General features: G+C 32.0%; 1 protein-coding gene across 2 annotated transcripts; it reads right to left on the reverse strand.

Annotated features, from left to right (window-relative positions):
- Nucleotides 1-240: 240 nt before the first annotated feature.
- On the reverse strand, nt 241-9,071 carry LOC133803145 (rac-like GTP-binding protein 5). 2 transcript variants are annotated; one of them, XM_062241103.1, is made up of 7 exons: nt 8,617-9,071; nt 8,401-8,488; nt 7,577-7,686; nt 7,380-7,443; nt 6,054-6,118; nt 4,870-4,935; nt 241-625 (listed from the first exon to the last, which is right to left on the reverse strand). In XM_062241103.1, exons 1-7 carry the CDS (start codon nt 8,776-8,778, stop codon nt 527-529), a joined length of 654 nt encoding a protein of 217 aa, XP_062097087.1. In that variant the 5' UTR covers nt 8,779-9,071; the 3' UTR covers nt 241-526. The 2 variants fall into 2 exon arrangements, with proteins under 2 accessions (XP_062097087.1, XP_062097088.1); XM_062241104.1 differs by lacking the exon at nt 241-625 and adding an exon at nt 3,970-4,344.
- Between the last annotated feature and the right edge of the window lie 2,480 nt (nt 9,072-11,551).

Consider the following 11,551-nt stretch of genomic DNA (forward strand, 5'->3'; position numbering starts at 1 on the left):
TAAAACACCATATTTGTTAATTTATTAAATATGTAAAATAATATTTTTCACTAATTTGTCTTATTTTTATTGGGTTGAAACATGAAAATACATAAAAATGAAACAAAAAAATAATTAAATCCAATTATATAAAGTCGTCTATATTAATGTGCGATGCCCGGGATCAGTAATAATATCTCATAGCATTGCTCCATACTATTAAAATTTACTCAAAGTAAAAGTTAGGAATGTTCTACTTAGAATATAATTTTTCATTGATAGTACAATTTGGAGTTTTAACCAACCAAATCTAAAATAAACATAAGATTATTTGAGTTCTAATAAACTGAGAACACGTACATATATATACTATACAATACATACTCAAAGAGAAAGAATCAAAACAGATATGAACACATAAAATTTTCTGTAAAAAACACATTAATTAGCGAGAGAGAGAGAGAGAGCTCACAAAAAAGAAAAGAATGAATAGAAGTACATTTGAATTGAGAGTAATATATAAATATATATATATATATTTATATATTCAAAAAACACTACAGCCCTTCCGATTTGATTTATGCTTCTTGGACTTTGGAGGGTGCATAGCCAATTTGATTGCAGCATCAAATACCCCCTTCACATTCTGCATTTTCAACAATAAGTCTTTTATAATCAAATTAATACAACATTTATAAATTTCTCTATCTTATGCTATGTTACGTTCTTTGAATTCATAGCAATTTGAGGAACACAATCAATGAGAAATTAATGTACCCTCATCATTGACTAATATTAAGTAACCAAGTACAAGTAATGAGAATTAATTAGAAATTACTTATGTAATAATTCATGAGTTGGTAAAAAATGGTTTGAGCTACTCTTCTTATGAGGTTAATCTTTTGATATGAAATCAAGACGAAACTAAAAGATAATATTTAAATAAGTAATTGGTGAAAATATATTTTTATTAGTGTCTTTTTGCAAAATAATTTTTGATAATTATTTGTAAAACAACATTCTAGACAAGGTGTTGAATGAATGTAGGACAGATATTTGAATGCTCGCTCGGGTTAGCGGGGGAGTTGCTATATAGACATTATCGAATAGCACATTTTGATGAGAGATATGAACAAGAGGCTTCGAGAAAACTAGTCTTTTCTGAATTATATGAAGCCAGTAAGCAACAAGCGAATCCATGGGTATTTGAACCCGAGTATCCGGGAAAAAACATAATATTTGATGGAAGAACGGGGATCCTTTTGGGCAACCTGTTATAATAGGAAAACTGTATATCTTGAAATTAATTAATCAAGTTGATGATAAAATACATTGACGTTGCAGTGGACATTATGCACTTGTTACACAACAACCCCTTAGAGGAAGGGCCAAGCAAGGGGGACAACGGGTAGGAGAAATGGAAGTTTGGGCTCTAGAAGGATTTGGTGTTGCTCAGATTTTACAAGAGATGCTTACTTATAAATCGAATCATATTAGAGCTCGCTAAGAAGCACTTGGTACTGCGATCATTGGAGGACCAATACCTAAACACGAGGATGCTCCAGAATCTTTTCGATTGCTCGTTCGAGAAATACGATCCTTGGCACTGGAATGGAATCATTTCCTTGTATCTGAGAAGAACTTCCACATTAATTGGAAGGACACTTAATCGGAAGGAATCATAATTTTTCTTCTACGATCGATCGATATAAACACCAACAACTTCGAACTGGATCATTTTCTCCTCAACAAATAAGTGCTGGGCCAAACAAATCCTACCTAATGGAGAAATAATTGGAGAGGTGACAAAACCCACACTTTTCATTACAAAACCAATAAACCTGAAAAAGATGGCTTATTTTGTGAAAAAAAATTTGGGCTTATAAAAAGTGGGATTTGTACTTGTGGAAATTATGGAGTGATTGGAAATGACAAAGAAGGCCCGAAATTTTGTGAACAATTCCAAGTCGAGTTTGTTGACTCTCGAGTACGAAGATATCAAATGGGTTACATCAAACTGGCATGCCCAGTAACCCATATGTGTGGTATTTGAAACGTCTTCCTTGTTATATCGCAAATCTTTTAGATAAGTCACTTAAAGAATTAGAATGCCTGGTATACTGCAATGTGTGATTTGATAAAAATTATATTACAAATGCAGAATGAGAAACTGTCATCCCATTCAATCGAATTAGGATGTCTCATATTTGACATGTCTCTTGGTAAAAGTAACATGAAACTCAGAATTATAGGCGTGTTCAATGCTCCCAAATAAAAAAAGTAAATTGGTCTATGGTCAATTAAGTAACACATAAATCGATTTTTATAGTTATACCTCGTGAAAAAAAAAAGACTTATTTCTTTATATTATGTGTAATTAATCATTCCTTTTCGTTTAGAAAGAAATGAAATTATGTTTCTGTCCAAATAAGCAAAAATTTCATGGTTGTCGGAGTTTATTCATCGCATATAGGCTTTAAGGACGTCGTGACATAAATGACGAGGCGAAGTATGGACCTAAAAGATTGAATGGAAAGATACATAGACAAGTAAATCCCTTATGAATTAAAATCTAAGGCATTTATATACTTTAATTAAGTTTACTTAAGTTAAGGAAGGGGATTCATCATTCGAAGGGAAGTAGACTACTCAAGAACTTCACATTTCATTTCTTTTTTTAATGGAATTACTAATTCAATAAAAAAAGAATTCAAAAAATATAATAAAAAGCCAATAAATAAATAAAAAATCAATAAAGAAGAATGAATCAATGAAATGTTGCTTGATCTTCTTTAGGAACTTCAGTAAGGAGTAGATTGGGGGTTTTATTTGGTGTAACTACTTGAGCCGAATGAAAGGAAACTTTCATGTCCGATTTTGAAAGGGGGAGATCCTACAAGATCCTATACAAATTTTTCTTTTGCTAGGCCAATAGCTAAAAAAACCTACTTTTTTACGATTACGAGGTTCATTCGAATATGAAATCCAATCCTGTATATATAGCATCCCCCTTTTTTTACTACTCACAGCTTCGATGCATTTCGAAATCGAGAAATTTCTACTGGAGCAGGTGTTATCTGAGAAAAATTAGCCAATATGAATTTGAAGATTATTATAGATTCTTCGTTAGCAGAATGGAAAGAACTAGGGGAAGAAGGGCCCATGGGTAATGAATGGGAATATCGAAAAGTTGGAAGAAGAAAGGATTTTTTCGGTTAGACGCATAGAATTAGCTAAGAATTTTATTCGAAAAAATATAGAACCAGAATGGATGGTTTTATGTCTATTACCAGTTCTTCCTCCCGAATTGAGACCAATCATTCAAATAGATGGAGGTAAACTAATGAGTTCAGATATCAATGAACTCTATAGAAGAGTTATCTATCGAAACAATTCTCTTATCGATTTATTAACAACAAGTAGATCTATGCCGGGGGAATTAGTAATATGTCAGGAGAAATTGGTACAGGAAGTTGTAGATACCCTTCTTGATAATAGAATCTGCGGATAACCAATGCGAGACAATCATAATAAGGTTTACAAGTCATTTTCAGATGTAATTGAAGGAAAAAAGGGAAGATTTCTTGCGACTCTACTTGGAAAACAGGTTGATTATTTGAGGTGTGTTGTCATTGTCGTAGGTCCTTCACTTTCATTACATCAATGTGGATTTTCGCGCGAGATAGCAATAGAACTTTTCCAGACATTTGTAATTCGTGGTTTAATTAGACAATATTTTGCTTCGAACATAGGAGTTGCTAAGAGAAAAATTCGAGAAAAAAGCCAGTTGTATGGGAAATACTTCAGGAAGTTATGCAAGGGCATCCCGTATTGCTGAATAGGGCGCCCACTCTACATAGATTATGCATACATGCCTTCCAACCCATTTTAGTAGAAGGACATGCTATTTGTTTACATCCATTAGTTTGTAAGGGATTCAATGCAGACTTTGATAGAGATGAAATGACTGTCCATGTGCCTTTATCTTTAGAGGCTCAAGCAGAGGCTCGTTTACTTATGTTTTCTCCTACAAATCTGTTGTCTCCAGCTATTGGGGATCCCATTTCCGTACCAACTCAAGATATGCTTATTGGGCTCTATATATTAACGAGTGGCAATCGCCGATGTATTTGTGCAAATATGTATAATCTCTAATCACAGAAATCCTCAAAATGAAAGAATTGGTGATAATACCTATAAATATATAAAAGAACCATTTTTTGGCAATTCCTACGCTGCAATTGGAGCTTATCGGCAAAAAAGAATCCATTTAGATAGTCCTTTGTGGCTCCAGTAGCGACTCGATCAATGCATTATTACTTCAAGAGAAGCTCTCATCGAAGTTCACTATGAATCTTTGGGTACCTATCATGAGATTTATGGACATTTACTAATAGTAAAAATTATGAAAAAGAATCTTTGTATATATGCTCTGTTTTGCCGATATAACTTGTCAAATTTTTTCCAGCAGAAGCAAGCACAGAAAAAAGACTCTTGAGACTTGCTTGATTCGAAATATCTAGGGAGATTTTGTTCTCTAAAATGAAAATGTTGTAAATCCTTTCACTAAGGTTCAGGAAGGAAAGACTATAGTCGTGAAAAAAAAGGTAAATTTGGATATGAGTCCTTCCACTACTAATGTTAAAAATGACATTGAATGTGTATGAAATGCCATTTTACAACAAAACTGTCAAAAAGAAGGAAATGTGCAAAGTGATTATTTCAAAATAAGACTATTTTGTCAAGTACTTAAATTTAAAATGCATTTTAATAAATCATTAGATATGTGGAATGCATAAAATTTTAGAGGTTGAATGTGAAAGTGATTTATGATCCAAATATTGGTGTTTTATTGTTATCATTTCAATTCTTAATATGAGTAATGAGCACCTCTTGTGTCTTTGAGCTGCACTCTAAGTAGGCCGTAGCTCCAATTTGCTTCTTTAGATCTTCACCCTGAAACATAATAAGGTGCCTTAAAAGACCATAAAAAAAGTACAGAACAACATTAAACACAATAAAACACTGAAATATTATCATAACTTCCTACTTATATTAGAAATAAAGGCAATTCTTTATGACATAGAGATAAGGGAGCAAAATGAATGAGTCGTTTAATATATATTTGATTTAAACAATATTACCATTATAATAGTGATTATTTTTAATCACTATCTATATGTATTTTTAGTATTTTTGGTTCATAAGTAAGTTGTAATTTTAATATTTTTTATATGACAGTGTATAATGTAATTACAGGAGACCTCTCACAAATTTTCAGAAAATTTCGAATGCCGAAATCAATATTCAAACAATTTCTTGCACTCGTGCTTGTTTCAATATTTATTCACGAGTACAATGAGCAATTTAAATGTTGATTTTCGGTATCTATAATTATTTGGAATTTTCTAAAAATTTATAAAAGGTCAGTAAAAAAAATAGAATTACAACTTATTCATATATCGAAAATATTAAAAATACATATTGCATTAGAAACCATCACTACCCAAAAACAATTCTTTAAACAATATATATTTTGTATAGAAATCTACATTTAATTGGTATATATCTATAAGAAGTGATATCATGACATTAGATTAAAATAATAAAAAAAATCCATTATAAATATATATATAATACTTAATATTTTATCTATTTTTTCAATGAAGATTTCAAATCTCCCAAAAGTATGTTGTGTTTTTCTATATAATATATATTATTTTAATTTTTTTACATGATGGTGTAAAATATAGTTGCAAGAGACTTTTCACAAATTTTCAGAAAATTCTAGATAATTTAAAAAGTGGAAACAAGAATGCAAACAACTTGTTGGAAACACTTATAAATATCAAAATAAGCACACATGCAACAAACTGTTTAAATTTTGATTTCAATATTCTAAATTATCTAAAATTTCTTGAAAAATGATAAGAAGTCTCCTATAACAACATTATACACTATCATATTAAAAAGATGAAGTTGGAACTTATTAATGTACAAAAAATATTAAAACTACATATAAATAGTAATTAAAAACAACCACTAGCCAACTGTTTTTTTTAATATAGACATACCTGCTGTGTAGAAATGGTATGTGCTCCAGGATAATCCCTTAGGAATTGTTCGTCCTCCCTCAGATCTGCCATAACCAAATTAATGATATTTCTAGGCAAACGGAATTGACAAATTTTTATAAATACGTAACACTTCTACGATGATAAATAGTAAATACTCATTTAATACCTTCTGTTTTATCAAATTAAGATTTGGTATCTTATGTTTTCAATATTGCTTATATGATATTTTGTAATTTAAAATCATATATATTTTGTATTCTAGACTCAAATTTCATCAATAAAAAATTATCAATATTACCAATTTACCCTCAACAATATAGATGTAAAATTCAAATTTAATTACTTAAGCACACATTCATATAATTAATGTCAGTTTGGTCATATTGATCAAATTTGAATTTAGAGTACCAAATATGTACGATTTTAAATTATAGGACACCGAATGAGCAATATTAAAAACATAAGGTAGCAAGTCTGCATTTTAATAAAACACAAAGTAACAAATAATTATTTACCCATTATAATATATATAGTTTTGTTTTTCTTAAAAAAAAATATAATCAAGTTCCCCATCAACTTTTGTATCAAAATTACCTTTAGTTTTTACTTTATTGTCTAATTTCTACTTTCTTTGTTTCTATTTTCAAGAATATCAATAAATTTCAGTTAAAAAAAAGAATATCTATAAATAATATTTTAATTTAATTACAAAAAATAGCGTAAAATTAACCAATCCCTTTTCAGTACAGATAACAATACTTAAACTTTCATAAATAAAGTTATTTATCAGCATAATTCTGATTACAAATATATAAATTTAAATAATTATCATTGTTTATATATTATAATAAAGCATGATTCTTTTTTTTAATATTAAAAGAATAACTTAACTAACTTTCTTAAGAGACAGGGAGTGTTAGTTAGTGCTATCTAGATTAATTTTACCCAAAAATAAAAAATCAGTTCATAAACATAAAAAGACATACATTTTACCAAAAAAAAAAAAACAGAGAGAAAAAAAAAAAAAGAGACAGACAAAAGCAAATGATGGATACTAGAAACTACAGTAGTATTGTGGGAAGCACATGCCTAGTTTTCTTTTTCCTTAGTTTTTAAGAATGTGAGTAGTTGTAGCCTATCTAAGGGCCAACCCCACTCAAAAGAGAAAAGTTTAAGAAAAAGAAATGATATTGATAATTGAATCTTTTCATATTTAGAAAATAATTACATTAGTATTTAGGGATACAAACTTATAATTAAGATCATTCAAAAGTGTAACAAGTTCATCTTATAGAAATTAAAAGAAGATTTTATTTAAATCACCTAGTTTGGTCCCCACTAGAATAATGGGCACTGATGGTGCATAATGTCTCAGCTCTGGGATCCACTTCTCCAACATAAAAAAAAAAAATGTAAGAGACATAGAAAGTAATCAGTTTATTCATTTCACTAAAACCCCTATGAAAAGATGATTCTTAATAATAATTTAAGACAAGTGAAAAAGATCAAAATAAGCTTACTTTCTTTGATATGTTCTCATAACTTGGCCTACTTATAAGGGAAAAAGCAAGAAGAAAAACATCAGCTCCTCTGTAGCTAAGGGGCCTCAGTCTGTTATAGTCCTCTTGACCTGAGTTTGTTATTACATAAAGAAAGATTTTGTCATAAAAAAAAAAGAATAAGCTTTATGCACTGGAAAGATACTAATATTGGATTTTTAAAGGATAAATAAAGTTTAGTGGAAAAATTCTTTTTGGGCTGTCACATGGATATATATAATTTCAAATGTGTATAATTTTGTTTCTGTTTTTGCTTAGTACCAAATTTCATGATGACAACATGACAACTCCTCTTTAAGGATTCTATGCACTAATATTTATTAAGATATATCCAAATTTCCTTGCCTAGAATAGTCACAACCTTTGGTTGAGAAAATACGCTTTAATGAATTGGACATGATAATATCAGAAAAACAGACCAATATTGAGAAGGTGAAGTAGTAAATATAAAAACCATTTTTATTAAATGGAAATTACTAATTTTTCCTAAACTGACCATGCATATCTCTTATAAACTTATTGGTTAAGTTTTATGTTTTTAAAAGGCATTTGTACTTTCAGTTGTCAGATTCCAATGGTAATTTTTTTTCTTTTTACTATTTTTTACATATCAATGAATGAATAAACAAAAACAGTAGTATAGATATAGAACATAAGAAACTACATATCAAATACCTTTGTTTTATGAAAAAGTTGAATGAGAAACTAAATTAAACTAACAATAAAAGACCAAAACTTCCATTGTTAATGAAAAATGAAAAGCCAGAACAGAGAATATTTATTACCAGCAGTATCCCACAAACCCAGATTCACTGTCTTTCCATCAACTGTGATATTGGCGCTGAAATTGTCAAAAACAGTTGGAACATAATCCTGTCAAGAAATATATTAAAATCCCATCTCAAACAAAACCATATGTATACCTATATCTATATCTATATATATATTATATGTAGAGAGAGAAGAAGAAGAAGAAGAAGAAGAAGAAGAAAAGTTTGTACAGTTGGGAAAGTGTTGCTGGTGTATGAGATAAGAAGACAAGTCTTGCCAACGGCACCATCACCAACTGTCACACATTTGATGAACTTAGAATTTTTTGATGATGATGATGTAGTTCCTTTGCTTAATGTTGTCGTTGTAGTTCTACAATTCTGATTAGCCATTTGGAATTCTCAATCTGCAATTTTTCTGGAAAAGTCTCAGTTTTTTTGTTCTTTCTTCTTCTCTATTTTCTAGTCTAATTAACAACTCAGTTTTGGGGGTCAAAAAGACTAAAACTTGAAGAGAAAGAAAGAAAGAAAGAATGGATGACTTTTTTTTTTTTTTTGTATTGAAATGATTTTAAGAAAAATAATATAAACAAAATATTTGCTGGGAGCTTTTGGCGGGGCATAGATAAGACTTAGGTATTAGTGAAACTACTTTAATTTGAGCTGTCAAAGAGGCAATTTATATATATATATATATATATATATATATTTACAGGAAAGAAGAAAGCAACACACAAATCATCTTTTTGATCTAATAAATGAAAAAGGAACAAAAAACATAAAAATAAAAAAGATCATATAAGACTGCAAACATGAGCGTGCAATCTCTAATAGATTTTCCAGCTTACTGTTGACTGTGACCTTTCTGTCCTTGACTTTCCTGACCTTTATTTTAGGATTCAAAGGAATCAATTTCCTGCTTGGCCGAGAATTCTTGTTTTCTAGTCAGGCATCACTACCACACAGGAAGTGGGCTGGCTATCTCACTCAGGCTAGAGTAGATTAGAGCAGGGTCCTCAACTCACATCTAAGGCCATGCTCTAAGCCCATTTTTTCGCTTGTGATAGGTCTGGGTACGAGAAAGAAAAGAAATGAGATTAAGACGCATTCTAATCAACCCAATAATGCACGCAGGCAGAGCAGGGTGCCAGTACATAACCAACGGACATAGGGAATGAGTTTTGATTTTTAATGACATTCAAGTAGTGAGGAATAGGGGCAAGCAGCGATTTACTATAAACAAAGCGCGATCAAACTACTTGAGATCACTGTAACGTCCTGGTTAGCCAAGACCGTTACACTGTGTATTTTAAATAGTGTTTAACTCGTTAAATGAGTCATTAGGCCATAAACGTGTATCTAAGTGTGGTTACTGGTCCAGGATTAAAAACTTATGTTAAAAGGAATGGATGTTTCATTAAAGACATTAAACTGTACATGAGATCCCATAATAACGTTTACAAAGTTGTTTACAGTTCCAAAAAGGTCATTACAATTCAAGAGTTACAACTAGCTGACCTAAGCGGCAAAAATACGGTGACACCCTAGTTCCTCTAAGAAACCTTGGTCGTGGTGGGCAAGCGGCCGCATATGTACATATCACCACCTAAGCTCTCCAACTCATGGTTGGTCCAACTTTCCTTTTCCTTTACCTGCACCATGTAGCACTCGTGAGCCAAGGCCCAACAAGAAAACTCAATACAAGTGCATGAAAAATGTATATAGACTCAAATGTATATCTAGCATGCTCAGCAGTAATAACCTACTCATGCGTGCATACAAGTACAAATAAATGATTATGGAATCATTCTGGGGCTCGCATCCCTAATCTGATGACCATATAGACAACCTGGGGTCCTTTGCCCTGAATAGATGACCATAGAGTCAGCCTGAGGTCTTTTGCCCTGAATAGATGACCATAGAGTCAACCCGAGGTCCTTTGCCCTAGTTATGTGACCATAAAGTCACCCTAGCTCTAAGTAACTAGCCATAGAGCTAGTCAAGCGCTTTGGTTTTCTACGACCATTGTGTCGAACGAGCGTGTAACGCTCTTCTGATTAGATCTAATCATATCGATCAGTGCTCAACACACTATTGGTGCCCTTGACTCATAAGTCAATGCTTTACGACTAGCGCTCAATGTTATTGCCGTCTTTGACTGATAAGTCAATGCTTTTCTCAAATATATAAAGCATATAAGCATTCATCATATAACAAATATCCATATATAGAGCACTCAACATGCTTCATCAATAATCACATGCATAATCATAATCATGCGCATTTACAGGGACCAATGCCCAATCAAAACTTTATTCAACATTTGATCCAAGCCCTAATCATGTACATCACGTAATGGGTGCAATTTTCTTAGCTCAAGTTCGAGTGTAATGAAAAAATAAGAACAACCTTCGAGCACGATCTTGATCTTGAGCCCCTAGCGATAACCTAGTCACAACCAAGTATAAAATCCCATCAATAATGCGTAAATAAAGGCTTCTTAATCGAGTCTTAGCCTCTGGGACGTCAAATCCTACTAAATTGGGTAGTAGGATTGACCCCAAGCCCTTAGGTTTGAGTTCTCGCACTCAAAACCCTCCCTAAGGACAAATTCCCCTTAAGCGTCGCGACCCCAAGCTTCTGAGCTACGACCCACCGAAGACAGAGGCCCCTGCTCCTTTCTGTCTACGCTGTGCGCCGCAGCACGCCTATCAAGCGTCGTGGCCCTAAGTGCCCATCAGCCAGGTCCTCTTCTTCGTTAAGCTTGGGTCGCAGCACCCAAGAACAGGGTCGTGGCCCGACCTAGAACCAGCCAAAAACCTCTATTTTTCACATTTCAAAAACACTCTATAAACCTATCCAAACATATCCAAATCCCAAAAACAAAGTTCTCAATTATCTCAATGGTCCAAAACCATCAAAACACAAGTTTCGAACCACTCAAAAACTCATCAAAACATAGAATCCAAATTCAAAACTTAAGAAACTTTAGGAAATGGAAACTTGGAAATTCAAAGCTTAAATTATCTTTGATTGTGTCGTTTCTCGCTAAATCCTCCAGCTAATAAGCTTCTAATATTTTCTATAATCGTTATGACTATCCTTGCTTGAATCTAAGTCCTAAAACTCGAGTTTCCTTCGAAAATGCGACGAACGGTAAAAATGG

This window comes from Humulus lupulus, chromosome X (genome assembly GCF_963169125.1).
Source record: "Humulus lupulus chromosome X, drHumLupu1.1, whole genome shotgun sequence".
NCBI classification, from domain to species: Eukaryota; Viridiplantae; Streptophyta; class Magnoliopsida; order Rosales; family Cannabaceae; genus Humulus; species Humulus lupulus.

Coding starts and splice junctions, on each gene's coding strand:
- LOC133803145 (XM_062241103.1), bottom strand. CDS start 8,778: ATGGCTAATCAGAATTGTAGAACTACAACGACAACATTAAGCAAAGGA. Junction 4,936..6,053: donor ATACCATTTCTACACAGCAG/GTATGTCTATAT, acceptor ATTATGTTTCAG/GGTGAAGATCTAAAGAAGCA. Junction 626..4,869: donor GCAGCTCAAAGACACAAGAG/GTGCTCATTACT, acceptor TTGAAAATGCAG/AATGTGAAGGGGGTATTTGA.